This window comes from Mizuhopecten yessoensis, unplaced genomic scaffold (genome assembly GCF_002113885.1).
Source record: "Mizuhopecten yessoensis strain PY_sf001 unplaced genomic scaffold, ASM211388v2 scaffold11087, whole genome shotgun sequence".
NCBI classification, from domain to species: Eukaryota; Metazoa; Mollusca; class Bivalvia; order Pectinida; family Pectinidae; genus Mizuhopecten; species Mizuhopecten yessoensis.
In genome coordinates, this window is record NW_018408873.1 from 346833 (window position 1) to 362378 (window position 15546).

Below are 15546 nucleotides of genomic sequence, written 5' to 3' on the forward strand. Positions count from 1 at the left end.
GTGACCGTTAAGGCCCATGGGCCTCTTGTTTTAAATATCGACAGTTTTGAAGGCAAGATTTGCCTTTAGGCTAAAAATTTGTTTCGTTATACTTTAGTTTTATTTCTCACTGCAGTACTGCTTACTGCTTTTGATTTTATTATGGTTTTCTTTGGTGCAGCTAGCATCCATCGTTCATCATCAGAAGGTGGGCTATTCAAATCACCCTGCGTCCTTGGTCCATCTGTCCTTAAACAATTCTTGTTATCACTATTTCTCAGAAAGTACTGAGGGATCTTTCTCAAATTTCATATGCGAGTTCCCCTTGCTCCCTTGTTGTGCATGCTTATAATTTTGACATTGATCAGATATACAAAATGGCCGACAGGCGGCCATCTATTATTTTGACAGTGAATGTTTGTTATCACTATTTCTAAGAAAGCACTGGAGGGATCTTTCTCATATTTCATATGTAAGTTCCTCTTGGTCTGTAGTTGTGCATCTTAACGTGGCCATCTTGGATTTTGACAGTGAATTATTGTTATTGCTATTTCTCAGAAAGAAATGAAAGGATCTTTCTCAAATTTCATAAATAAACGAGTTCACCTAGGTCCGTAGTTGTGCATGCTTACCAAAGAGTGATCGAATAAACGAAATGGCCGAAAGGTGGCCATCTTGGATTTTGACAGTGAATGTTTGTTATCGCCTTTTCTCATATAGTACTGGAATGATCTTTCTCAAATTTTATATACAAGTTCCTCTTTGTCCATAGTTGTGCATACGAAATAGCCGAAAGGCGGTCATCTTGGATTTTGACAGTGAATGTTTGTTATTGCTATTTCTCGGAAGGAACTGGAAGGACCTTTCTCAAATTTCATATGCGAGTTCCCCTTGGTCCGTAGTTGTGCCTGTCAACTATTAAAGCTGATCGGATAAACAAAATGGCCAACAGGCGGATAATTGGATTTTGAAAGATTTGTTATCATTATTTCTCACAAAGCGATTGACAGGTTTTTCTCAAATTTTATACTTCCCCTTGATCCATAATTGTGCATGTATTATTTTGAAATTGATGAAGAAGTAAGATGGCTACAGATGGTCATCTTGGATTTTGACATTTCAAGAATATTATCATTTCCTAGGAAGTCTAGTACTTTACAGATCTTTCTGATATTGCAATGATCAGTTCTATTTCTTTCACATTAAGTACGGTACTAGTTATGTATAGGAAACAACAAACTCACTTTGAATGCGGTCTTTTATATACAGCAGTATGATGTTTAGATCAAAGTTACCTCAAGGTGCATTTACTGTTTACATTGTACATGACTTGATCAAACAGATAAGAGAAAAGAATTAAGAAACGGACAATCAAACTGACAGAACTAATGAAGATGGTATGATCGTGGGCGCCAATATCCCTCTGGGATCTCGTTTCTTTTAAAATTCTACTCCCGTATTTTACCGGTGATAAGCCCATGTCTGGTAATAAGCCCCCCCCCACCCCCACTTTTCTTTACTTTCAGTGCATAGGGTGGGTGCCAGGTAACAAGCCCATCTGTTTGTCAGCATCAGTAGAAGAACTTTTGTTGTATTTTGCTAACCAGCAGTATGTATCGGAACACTTTCTGGATTAAAGGATTGTGACTTTGAATCACTGCAGTACTGTAACTGACACAGCATCAAAAATCTTTGACATTGCTAATACACGTAGTGATGGCCACAGGTAGAGGCATGTTGAATTTTGACTGAAACATGGTGTTCACCAAATAACCACATATACAACTGCTAGGCTTGAAGAGACGAACACAATTATACTACTTAGTCCCAGAATCGTAAGCCCTACAACACATATTGAGGTTCTTATATACCGCTTTCATCTCAAAGCGGTTCACAAATTATTATCCGTTGTTATATAGGGCCTTTGCAACCAGACAATATATTTCTCCAACTCCCTGGGGAGCATACAGCCGGTGCTGCCATTTCCACGCTCACAGCTAGCATTCAACAATTCTAGCACTGCCGGACCACATACTCATTTACAGCTGAGTAGACTTGAACAAGTGGAGTAAAGTATCTTGCTCAAAGATATAAAACCATGCCGTGACTTAAAACCGCAACCCTTTGGTCACGAGCCTGGCGTTCTCCACTAGACGACCGTGCCAAATTTGCTTTCCAAGCATATTAGGTCCTTGGGCCCTTGAAAACCATTGTTGTATAAAAGAAGTGTATTCAGTTAGCTCGGCTCCCCACCTAAACATGTCATACAGAAAGAATCAATAAGCAGAACACAATAAAACATTCTGAGATATAATGATTTTATTATTACTTTCATAATTTTCATAAATATTGGGAAACATTTCATGAAAACATGAATTATCTGCATAATGTTTAAACATGACCAACATATTTCTATATGTACAGTCCAGCCTCGTCAATCCAGCTAGAAGTAAATCGACTAGACCTACCAGGTTCAATTATATATCAATTCAAAATTTATCAAAGTCAAATATCAACACAACACAATTTTGTATGTGTCCATTTCAAAATGATTTCTGGTATCTTCACATACAACTTGGTATTACAGATAAGTATCGCTGAAAAAAAAAATTCCCCAAAAGTCGAAAGTTGTCGCAAATGTATCTTGACTTTGCTGGTACATTCTTAACTGATCACAATTATGTGTTTTACAATTTTTGGAATTATTGAAACTTTAAAGGTAAAATAAATATCAAGTGAAGAAAAGCACAACCAACATTCTTCAGAGTCTAGTAATAAGTAGTTTCTCCAATTCAGTAGATACAAACTGCTTGTAAAGATATTGCTTCAGATTTCCTCTTAAGTAAATATATGCTTATCCACATAATACCCAGTATCCCCAAAATGACCAAAAACTGAGGAATATATTCCAAATTTCAATAAAAACAATGCTATATTTTCGAAAAGGAACAGGCTACTGTAACATTTAGTTTTAAAAAAACACTGTTTTGATCACAAACCAAATATCAATTGCGATTTTTAGATAATCACCCATCACTATTTAGGATCCATATCCGTGAATCCAGCGCGACCAAACATGTACCTGTCAAATCTGTCATTCTATGGAAGTAATTTGTAAATGGAGTGTCTGTATCAGAATCAGTAACAACAAAAACTCCAGTCACCAGAAACAGAGTGATGAACTTTACTATGAAAACACAGAATCCATTGTGCTGGGATATGGTAAGTAAGGCGAGACTTGAGGAGCGTTTACGGGTTTTGACTCCTGAAGTGGGGCTGCCACTTGTTTGCCTTGACACCAAGACGCATGTGCTGTCGTAATTTTAGTCTCTGCATGAACGCTAGGTCCTTTACACGCTTCTGGGCAACAGCTCCTGGGAAAACATGAAAAGAAGAATGTCATGAAATGGCAATATAATATTTACATTATTGGAGAGGGGCCAGCCACTGTACCTCCTGGCAAAAGGAAATGTGAAAGTACACCATCACTGGGGAAAATAATGTTGATAGAAAGTTGTTTATTCAGGAAAACCTTACTATGACATTGAGACTTAAGGGTATATGATACCTTACAATGAAATGGCGACTTAGGATCCCTGTCCATGCAAGCAACTCGCTAGATTTTGTATACTTTTACTTCTGTTTTGGATATAACTGGCACGATTGGGCCGTTACACTTCCATTGACCAGGTAGTAGCTCAGTTGGGTTAGATTGACAGTATCACCAATTTGAGGTCAATGGTTCGAATCCTGGTCTAGTACCAGTGAAATTTTACACAGGGAACACTGTTCTTCATCATTTTTTGTGTATTTCATTTTTATGATATTTTCCTAAAAGTCTTGCAAGGAATAAATTTATTTTCAAAAATAAGTTATCAAGGCTATTGTCATTCCGATTTTTATTTATAAATTACTATGAAATTGAGACCTAAGGATAAATGTTACCTTATAACAAGAAGCCCATAGGGCCTGTATCGTTCACCTGAATATTTAAGCAGTTATAGCAAAATATTCTCATTAAATATTATATTGCACTACAAATATTTCCCTCGCAAACTCTTCAGCCAAATATGAAGGTTCTATACCTTTTAGTTCTTCAGAAGAAGTTGTTTAAAGAGTTTGACATATTTGACCGATGTGACCTTGAAAGTAAGTCAAGGTCATTTTCATTCTCAAACTTTGTAAGCATCCATGAGTGCAAGAAAGGTACTTTCAAAACCCAGACTTATTCCCAAGAGAGCGTCTATACTACCTTTTGCTCCAGTCCACCCTAGGGCCTTGTAATGAGCCAGCATGTTGGGTAGAAGGGCCTTGGTGCGAGAGGATTCTCGCTGGGGCAGGTTCTGTCTGTAATATTTCTGTAAGGAACGATGTCCGATGGTAGCTCCTGTAACACATACATAGATATAAATACATAGGTTACATAAAATATTATACGATAAATATCAAGTGAGTGGAGCCCCCCACTCGGCATTGCCCCCAACCTTTGACCGTTAAACCTTCACCAACTAGAACTGTCATCCAGAGGATAACTAATAATACCCCCCTTTAGTGACCTTGACCTTTTGGTCAACTTACTTAAAAAGAATTGAAATCTGAAATTAAAATACTGGTGCACAACTACATCATATACTGATCATTCAAGTGAAGTTTCAACTAGAACTGTAAGCCAAAGGCTAACTTATACCCCCGCTGCTATATAAATACCAGAACTGTAAGTTAAAGGCTTACTAAGGCAAAGCAATGCAAAGCAATCCATTGTTTCTTATCGGTAACAAGTATTTTGCACAAAGGGGCATAACTCCATCAAAAGAGTCCAAATCCCAAATCAAAATGCCGGTGCACAACTTCATAAGATACTGATCATTCTACAAAGTTTCAATGAAATCCACCTGTTAATTAAGGAGGAGTTGTGTGGAAAAGTATTTCGCAAAAAAGGGGCATAACTTCATCAAAAAGAGTTGAAATCCCAAATTAAAATGCCGGTGCACAACTACATAAGATACTGATCATTCATGCAAAGTTTCAATGAAATCCACCTGTTAATTAAGGAAGAGTTTTCCAGACAAGTTACTGCAGACGACAGGCATCCAGACAGGGTGATTCCAGTATACCCCCCCTAACTTTGTTGCAGGGGTATAATAAAATCTGCCTGTTAGTTAAGATGGTATTTTCTGGACAAATTACTGCGGGTGATTCTAGTATACCCCTCTAACTTCGTTGCCAGGGCTATAATAACAATCAAAACCTAATCAGGTGTAAAACTCGATATTACCACACCAAAATGTCAAATAAATATGTCCAGGTTTCTAGAGATACCTTGTACACAAGCTTTCCCCCTTCAAAAGTGGTCAAGTATGACTTTTGATCCTTTAACTTGTGTGATGACCACCAAAATCTAGTCAGGTGTAGAACACAGTATTACCATACAATGGTGTAATATGACCTGAATGTATTCAGGGGTTCATGAGATATCTCCTACACAAGCTTTTACTACCGACAGATGGACGCACACACCAGCGCACTGACTAAGCGATTACCCCCTCTCCCTCACTAAGTGGAGGGTATAAATACAGTACAGTAAATCCAGTACCACATTATATATATAGGACATCAAATACAATAAATAATGTACTTAAAGATTCTACATAGTCTGCCATCATTTCCCTGTGGACAGACCCTCTTACCTGATGGCAACACCAGTTCGTAGTTTTCGGAAGCCAGGACATTTTGGTCCACTTCCTCCTCCTCATCCTTGGCATCTTCCTGCATCTCCACATCCTCAAGTCCTATGCCAGCATCCTCTGCATCCTCATCAAATTCCTCCTCCTGGTGGTCTGGGTAACTCGTCCTGTACAACACATCAACAAAATGGATAATGTTAACCCACTGAACAAAGGGGCAACTTCAACATAGCCCTTTGGGGGACGGAAAATTATGAGAATATATATAGTAATGCAGTACAAATATTTCCATAAAACAATGGGAAATTGAATTAAAATTTTCTGTGTACTTATTTTCAAAAGAGCAGAGACTTTATGAAGAAAACATAAATCAATGTCACCATCTTGATTTAAGTCCATTGTGTTATATGCAACATCCCAATGACATCATGTTAATTGTTTGATTTCCGACATTGCACAGGTTGATATCGTGGTCTAGTGTAACAGTCTATCTATCTGTAATCGTAGAAGTCTGTGTACTGGTATACACCTACCTGTAATCGTAAAAGTCTGTGTACTGGTATACACCTACCTGTAATCGTAGAAGTGTTGTGTACTGGTATACACCTACCTGTAATCGTAGAAGTCTGTGTACTCGTATACAGCATTGCCCTCGTGTAACATTTTACAGTGACCCTTGTCTAGCATGTGTTTCTGTACGGCCTGTGTGGAGTGGAAGTTCTTGCCTTTGTTGTTACACCACATACAAATGTGACCACATCCAACCTTTTCACCTGCAGATAGAACAAAGTATCAAGACCCAGAGATAGAACAAAGTATCAAGTCTCAGAGATCAGAACAGATAGAACAAAGTATCAAGTCTCAGAGATAGAACAGATAAAACAAAGTATCAAGTCTCAGAGATAGAACAAAGTATCAAGTCTCAGAGATAGAACAAAGTATCAAGTGCATTGGTTATAATTCTGAAATCTATAATCAATCAATAAATATTCGTGTGTGAATATTTTTGCACTTTTTTGCCCGAAGCTAAAACGCAAATATTTTCACACTGTGAAAATTTCTATTTTTTTCAGTATTACTTGCTTACAGCTTGCTCATACGAATAAAAATCAAAACACTTGTTTTTATGTGATGTCTTTTAATTGTTCCTAAAGTTATTTTTTGTGAAATCTTGGGTGAAGGAAATAGAATACAGTTGGATACGTACCTAAATATGTCATGAGACCCTCTAGGTCGACCAGGAACTCGACGTCGGGGATGAAGAAGCTGTGTTTGGACGTCATGTGTTTGACGTTGTCCTCTAGGGACTTGTTCACATGAGAACAAAAGAGACATTCTTCTAATACAAATGTACTTTCGTCCCAGCTATCGCATGACTCAGCATCAGAACCTACAAAACAAAAGGTAAAATTTAGAAATGTAAGCCAAAGGCTAACTAATACCCCCCCCCCCCCCCTCCTGTATAAACCAGAACTGTAAGCTAAAGGCTTACTAATGCAAAGCAATATAGTCTCCCACCAATAATTATTTCTTTATTAGCTGAGTTGTACACTTATTTAATTAAGTATATAGGTCACTCGCATACTTCCTGTACTCCCTTTCGATGCCAAAACATACTTGCAAACTAAACCAAAACTTGTTAGCCGTTATGAACGAGTTTTGCTGAAAGATGTAATACAGATATATCCCCTCCAATATAAAGATGTAATACAGATATATCCCCTCCAATATAAAGATGTAATACAGATATCTCCTCCAATTCTAGGAACCAGCCTGATAAGCTCTCCATTGTATAACCAAGAGTTTTGGGGGCCCATGCTTTTGCTTATCTAAATAAAATAAGTATTTCGCACAAATGGGCATAACTCCACCAAAAAGGTCGAAATCCTAAATTAAAATGTTGGTGCACAACTACATCAGATACCGATCATTCATGCAAAGTTTCATTAGCATATACGTTTTAACTAACACAAATTAAAAAGTAGGGATTCATTGAAAAGATTTTATCGACTAAATAGGTTGAAATTAAAACTATGAAATAAAGTTAACACAAATGATTCATGTTATACAGCAGCAAAACTAATCTTTCCAATCATGATATATTGGAATTGTACATAGATACATCCAGTCAACTGCCTAATTATAAGTATTATAGTTGCTAAATACTTTTAAGACTTGTCGCTGAACTTCTTAGAGTTATCTCCCTTGATACATTTTGATTTTTTTTTTATCAATAATTGTTTAAAAGGGTCTTGTATAGGGCTAGAAATTCATTTTGAATACCACTTATAAATTGGGGTAGTAGTTTCAAATACTGACAAGACCATTTGCAAAATCCACTTACTTAATATTATTCAACAAGATAAGAAATGTTAAAGTCTGACTCGTCCATCAGGCTAGCTGTTTTTAGAGCTACTAGGACCAAACACAAAATATTTTGTGTTTCCGGTAATCCTACCTACCCTATTTTTGTGTGCCTACCCAAAACTTTATAAGGCAATTTTCAAAGAAGCAGTGTTAAAGTCAAGACCACTCTCCTATATAAACCATATAAAATTGTTTGCTTTTACCTACCCTTAATTTTTCCAACATGTAACAGGAAACACAGATATGTTTTTATCTGGTCTAGTCCTGCTGGAGATTTACACACAAGTCCCAGACTCATATTCATAGTAAAATAATCTAAATAAACTAAGTACAGTTTAACTGTCAAACCTGCTTCAGGGATCAGCTGTGTAACAGATCTCGACTACTTTTAAGACTTAAGGCTGCTGAAATTTTCATCATTACTTCCTAAAGGTGGTCTCTCACGATATCATGACAAAAGTCAGACCCTTAATACCCCCATCTTCATTGCAGTTCTACTTTGCTGTAGGTTCTCTGGAAAAACAGTAAAAAAAAATCATATGACAATGAAAGCAGATGTCAGCTACCCAGGAATACAAACCCTCATCATCTGGAACCTCCATTCCTTCTTCAGGTCTACTTTTCTTTGATGCGGATGCCTCCATCTTTGATGATTGTGAAAGCTTGGTTTTCCTTGCCATATTCACGCAATCTTTCATCAGTCTTTTATCACTCTCTGGCAAATCTGAAGGTATGCTTTTCTCTGTATTTTTTTCGTTATTTTTCTGAACTTCATCCTTGAGCTTTACAGTCTGTTTCGCGACTGCTTCTTTATGCTTCTTTGACTTGAGATGGTTCTCGTACGCGTTCTTGGTGTTGAAGTGCTTGCTGCACAGAGCACACTGACTAAATTGGTCTTCCTGTTCCTCCGCAACCTGTGACAAGTTAAATGGTACTGGAGATGAAAAGAATTCAATCATGCATCATCACATGCAAATTTGTGAAATATTTGACCAATACATAAAATTGTTTGTATGAACATGCCAGGCAATTCCAGCTTCATACAAGAAGGGAATTTTCGCTTAAGCTCAGTTGGTACAGAGACTGAATGTAAAGTTGGAGGACTATGAAGTATCTCAGACAACTTCAGATTCTTTGAAAGGATTTTTATTCGATATGGGAAGAATATATAAATGTCTTCATCTTATTTGGGAAGGAACCAAATCTCAGTCTTCAATATATATACAGACATGCATAACTGAGAGGACAATATGTACCTTTGCCCTCTGGGCAAGCACTTTCTGTTGAAATGTTTCGGCAGTGACAGGGGGTAGTTCTGCAACCTTCCGTTTCAGGTTGTACCGATGCCAGTCAGTCTTGTAATGACTCCGCTGTAGTTCCACTTCAGTAAAGCCAACCCGACAGGTAATACACGTGTATAGCGACATCTTTTAAAAAAACTGTAAGAAATAAGAGTCATTCAAATTGAATATTCGTTATAAGAAATTAAAGTTTCAGCTACCTAAAGCTACATTAACGTTAGTTTTTTAATCATCATGATGTCAACTTTATCATCATGATGAGTTTCTACGTCACGATAATTTTGGCTACATAATTATCTATACTTCTCTTTTTGGAGGAATATGATGCATTTGGTCGGCCTTTTTTCTGGCTTAGGTCATGACACATGTGGTGACAAGAAGTACACACATGACACAACGTAGAGCCTGCTGTTATTAAACACGTGCTTTTCGATACATAATGCCCAGATTTACGTTTCATAATGTTTAGTCCCGTCTTTTAAACTCTTTATGATATGTTACAGAAATTCTGGTGCACTGCGTTATATTTTGAGACAAATTCAGTAATCTACCACATAACGTGTTTCTGATTTCTCTCAATAACATTGATTTCAAAAAGTAACATCAACCTGTTGTTAATACCCTGTTATGATAACAATATCATACAGAGACAGTAACTCATTTCATACCTAACTAAAGTTGGCCGTCTTGTGCAATCAGCAGTCGGAAGTGACATGTGCTACTGAAACCGGAAGTTGTAACAGTGTGTTTTTGACAAGTACGAAATACAGAATATACAGTAAATATTAATAATTAAGTTTGTGTGAGAATATCTGTTATGAATAATCGATCTTTATTGTTAATGATTTATAGTTCATTTATTTTTATTCATAGAAAGAATCTTTGTATAAATTCGATTTCTTATTATTTTTGTTCCGGATTGTTAGGTATCTCAGCTTTTACATTTACACCATCCTTTCCCCTTCCTGTAAGAAAATAAACAGGCATTGAAAATGGTATGACCGCAAAATAATCCATTAACATCGCTGTATCTAATAAAGATCAGGATAATGTTACTGCTTCAAATGTATCATTATGTCATTTTATAAACGATATGTTGATATTACGAACCTGTTCCCTTTAGAAATGATGAATAAATATGTATATTTTGGACTTACATTTCCGACGGGTACCGACTCGGTTCCTATGGCACATATATATATTGAATGAGTGGATGTGTAAGGACAGGGGCATACAAAGATTCGCCTTGGTAGAAAAACAAACTTAATCTAACATTCACATTGGGTTTATTATTATGCATGAAAAACACATGAATGTTGTGTTGTCCATTGTATCGGATATCCAGTAATATTCAGGCAATGCAAAACAACATGATAATACTTAGTCACTTTTTAACCAACAACAATTATTTTATCAATCTTCTTCATCAATGTTGATTGGCACTATGTCATGTAGTCCATGTATTGCACTTTTAATTAGATATTGTCAAAATAGCAGTACATTGCGATAGTACCGAGGTATTCTAATATTTAAACAGCACACCCCCGAACACAAAATGAATAAACTTATAAATCATATATATCTTATTTTTCCAGGCCAAGAGAACCAAGAAGGTTGGGATTTGCGGGAAGTATGGTACACGTTATGGTGCCTCCCTAAGGAAGACCGTCAAAAAGATGGAAGTCTCCCAGCATTGTAAATACACATGCCAATTCTGTGGCAAGGTAACTTGAACAAATATGTTTATTCACAACTTTCTTAACATACAGTTGTTTTTGTTAATACTGTCTCCTTGTCAAAGTACATAATTTGAAGCAAATTTGGTTTGGTTTGGTTTATTTATTTTTTACGTCCTATTATATTAACAGCTACGACCATTTAAGGATGTGTCGGGTTAATATAATTGGTTAGAAGCAAATAATTATATGGAACTTGAAATATTTCAAAGATAGTGCATGTTTTGCATTTTGTTGGTAATTTCAATATTAAATGCAAAAGACATAATATAACAATAAAGAATAATAAGTCATACAGACTAATAATCTGCTACTCTGGCCTGAAAATTAAAAATTGTTCATGTTCTGATTTTTGTGAATATTGGTCAAGAAAGTAAGTAGCAGTAATTAAGTTTGGACAAAATTTTATACTCCAAAATCAGAAAAGGGGCATAGCTCCCTTAAAAGGAAATGGTGTTGTGGTAACAACTCTGCAGTTTCCAAGAAATTGGAATAAAAGCATAAGGTGTGTGTGGCCAGAATTGGCTAAGAATTATGTCAAAGAGAAATAATTCTTTAAGATGCAGGTGTGTGGAATAAAGTGCAGTGATCATGATTGCATCAGTTGGTTTGTGAAATAGTTTTCTAGTGGTTCAAGGTGTTTTTAATATAAAATATTCATGTTTTTGATTTTTTTCTTTGCCTGTTCTCAGGAGGCCATGAAGAGGAAGGCTGTGGGTATCTGGTCATGCAGACGCTGCAGGAAGACAGTTGCTGGTGGTGCCTGGGTGTACAGGTGATTATCGTCTTCTTTTTTGTCATCTCCAATCTTTCAGAATACACAAGTAGTTCAGAGTAAAATGCAGAGAATATATACCAGTAGATCAAAGACAAGTAATTGAGGAATTCAATGATATATTCTACTTAACAGATACTCTGTTTCCTAAACTGCAGTAAATCCCCAGTCAGTTTGAACAAAATTAAATGAATATTTTCAGTCCTGTTGAATTAAAAGAGTTCAAATAATCTAGGTGAACATTGGCAAAAGCTATGTTTTGATGAAAACTTATCCGTTCCATTAATGATGAATTATGACCTTTACTGTAGATCTTATTATTATCTAATCGTGATGTGTTGATGTGTTCGTTATATTTAAATTGGATTTTGACTCAATATGGTCTGGACCATAACTTGAAAATGCTTGAGAAACCCACCCTATAAACATATAGTAAATTGGACAATGCAAGACTAGTGCATCCATGCTACCGTGGTTGGCTCTTCTGTTGTTCTTTCCCCCATCCCAGGGGACTTAGTCCCTTCATCATAACATGGAAACATTTCATTCCCACTCTATAACCGTATACCAGTTGCTTGTCACGTAGACGTGAATACATAAATACTGTTAGGGTTGGCCCTTGGATCAAGTTCAGCCCAACAATACTTTCAGAATAAGCCACAGGGTCTGGTAATTCCCTTGGTGACTTTGTCCCTGGGCAATAACAATATTAAACATGAAAATGGTTGAGATACACGACTTATATCGAGATATTTGCTTGGTGGCATGAGGAGACAAACACAAAATCAAGATTAGCCCAGTGGTCTGGGACAGCTCTGGAGATTTAGTCCTTGGACCATAACATTAAAACAGTTGAAATCTCTTCCTTATAAGCATTTACACTTATATTCAGATCTAAACCAAACTTCCTATGAAGTAGCTTGGTTCCTTTACCCAAAGAATCTTTGGTTTGAATGAATAATATATAGTTCCCATGGGAGAGTTGGGCACAATATTAGACCATTAGTTAGGGTGTTAAGATATAATAAGTATAAGCCCCCCNAAATCAGGAAATATTTGCAGAATTATGAATATTTTATTAGAATATATTGCCTTGACTGCTTAAATATCCAGGTGAGCAATACAGGCCCTCTAGTCCTCTTGTTATATACTCATTATATGATTCTGTGACTTGAACTGTATTAGATTGTGATCTTTATTATGCGACTTTTATACCATTTTAAGTGTGATATGTTTTGTTTTACTTTCAGCACCAACGCTGCTGCTACAGTCAGGAGTGCTGTTCGTCGTCTGAGAGAAATGAAGGAATCTTAAATGCCGTTCTAATAAAGAAAAAAGAAAAACTACTGAATTTTTCATTTTTATTCTGAAATATTTCAGCCATGTTTCTTAAATTAAAGAAATTCTTTGAGATAAATCCAATGATGTTTTTCTCAAGTTAATTAATATATAGAATGTTTGAAAAACTGGGCCAGATATCTTTATAACACAACAAAGAAAAGGCATGTAATGACTTACATTCTTGTTTGAAAAAAGTACAAACCAATGTTGCAGTTCGTCATTAGAAATGAACTTTAAAACTGACATTGAAAATTGCTTAGGAATTTCTTTGGCAACAGAATAATACTTGAAGGATTGAAAGGTTAGATTTGGCTACATGCTTAGTCAAAGTTCAAGGAAACTTGCAACTGTTCATAGTATGTACATGTACTACTATGCATCACACAAATACAACCCTGGATCTGAGCATAAGGTCATTGTTAGCTTATGCCATGGTCCGGGGTCAAATATGTTGAAAACTTTTTAACAACTTCTAAATAACCAAAATGCCTATGGTGATGATATTTGGCCAGTATCATGCTGGGATGAAAGGCTACCAAGTTTGTTAAAATGAATGACTCTGATTTATATTCAAAGTCACAGGGGTCAAATATGTACAAAAACAAAAAAAACTTTTTAAACAACTTATAAATAACCTTGAGGCCCAAAGTGTTGATATTTGGCTATTAGCATGCTTGGATGAAGGACTATCAAGTTTCTTAAATTAAATTACCTTGATTAATTTTCAAGGTCAAAGGGGTCAAATATGTTTTAAACCTTTAAACAATTTCTTCTGAATAACCAAAAGGCCGTGGATATTGATATTAGGCCAGTACCATGCTAGAATGAAGGGCTACTAAGTTTGTTAACATGAATGACCCTTCACCGATATTTAAGTTCACAGAGGTAAAATATGTTTGAAACCTTTAAACAACTTCTGAATAACAAGTTTGTTTTAATGAATGACGTTAATATTTATTTAAGCTCACAGGGATTAAATAAGTTCAAAACCTTTAAACAACTTCAACCATGAAGCCATGGTTGTTGGTATTTGCAACGCTGGCTTCTCATTCCAGTGTTTTGCTGATCTAACAGAAGGGAAATTCCAATCCCCCTTCCATGAAGGGAGACCGTAACGTATGTACAATTAAAACCTGCAAATCTTAATCCCCCCAAACGTTTAAAATTACTATAAACACCTTAGCTTAGGTCCAAATATAGCTGTTACAAATTATCGGGTCCCTGTGCTCTGGACTAACTGTTGTCGGGGATAATGGGAGAAATTCATATGCTACCGTAATTTGCTTCTTTTTCACGAAAAAGCCAAAAGGAGGTTTTAGTTTATGTTAATACTCTAAATAAAGGAAATTTGAAATAGTAAAGTGGGCAATTATCTCTTCCTATAGAATCCCTCATCACGTAGTAAAAAAAATATAATCATAAAAGACGTTTTCTACACTTTCATCGACAACACAAATGCCAATGTAGATTTACAGGTTCCAAACACTGCTATAAATGAGTCGTGCACGATTTACACGGATATGGATGGGAAGCGTTTCCTTGGATTGGAATCTGACAGTTATTCTGCCATCAAATTAACACGAAAAAACAACAGTTTTTATAGCTAACCTGGTCTGAAGGACCAAGTTGAGCTTATGCCACGTGGTGTCCGTCCATCCGTCTACGTAAACAATTTCTTCAGACGACTTAAACACTGATTGGAATTGAACAAAATTTGACTGCAAGTATCCCTAGGTGGTGGGGATTCAAAATTGTACAAATGGTAGGGTTAACCCCCCAGGGGGCTGATGGGCGGGGTCAAAAGGGGCCAATTTGGCTATATTGCTTTAAACAACTTCTTCTCTGGAACTAAGAGATGGATATCAACCATATTTGACTGGAAGCATCCCTAGATGGTGGGGCCTTAAAGGGTTGTTTGGCTATATTGCTTTAAGCGACGTCTTCTCTACAACTAAAATATGGACATCAACCATATTTGACTGGAACCATCCCTAGGTAGTGGGGATTCAAAATTGTACAAATGGAGGGCGTGGCCAAAAGGGGGCAATTAGGCTAAATTGCTATAATGACTTCTTCTGTAGAACTATGCACTGGGTATATCAATCGTATTGGTCAGAAGCATTCATGAGAGGCGGGGATTCAAAAGTGTACAAATGGTGGGTCTGACCTGTTATTTGGCTATATTGCTGAAAGCAACTTTTTCTCTGGAACTAAGAGATTGACATCAAGCATATTTGACTGGATGCATCCCTAGGTAGTGGGAATTCAAAAATGTACAAATGGTGGGGCTGACCCCCCAGGAGGCTGCGGAGAGTGGCCAAAAGGGGGCAATTTGGCTATATTGCTATAAATTACTTCTTCTG

At 36.5% G+C, this 15546-nt stretch overlaps 2 protein-coding genes across 3 annotated transcripts; one reads left to right on the forward strand and one right to left on the reverse strand.

The window, feature by feature from the left end:
• Positions 1–2280: 2280 nt before the first annotated feature.
• Positions 2281–10068, reverse strand: LOC110465537 (zinc finger protein 622-like). 2 transcript variants are annotated; one of them, XM_021521440.1, is made up of 8 exons: positions 10000–10068; positions 9287–9469; positions 8611–8944; positions 6871–7053; positions 6274–6436; positions 5667–5830; positions 4232–4366; positions 2281–3353 (listed from the first exon to the last, which is right to left on the reverse strand). In XM_021521440.1, the coding sequence occupies exons 2-8, from the start codon at positions 9455–9457 to the stop codon at positions 3229–3231; spliced, it is 1275 nt and encodes a 424-aa protein (XP_021377115.1). In that variant the 5' UTR covers positions 9458–9469; positions 10000–10068; the 3' UTR covers positions 2281–3228. The 2 variants fall into 2 exon arrangements, with proteins under 2 accessions (XP_021377115.1, XP_021377116.1); XM_021521441.1 differs by having other exon boundaries at positions 10004–10063.
• A 180-nt stretch (positions 10069–10248) lies between these two features.
• Positions 10249–13222, forward strand: LOC110465538 (60S ribosomal protein L37a). Its single transcript, XM_021521442.1, has 4 exons — positions 10249–10326; positions 10927–11055; positions 11760–11842; positions 13093–13222. Exons 1-4 carry the CDS (start codon positions 10324–10326, stop codon positions 13154–13156), a joined length of 279 nt encoding a protein of 92 aa, XP_021377117.1. The 5' UTR covers positions 10249–10323; the 3' UTR covers positions 13157–13222.
• Positions 13223–15546: the final 2324 nt, after the last annotated feature.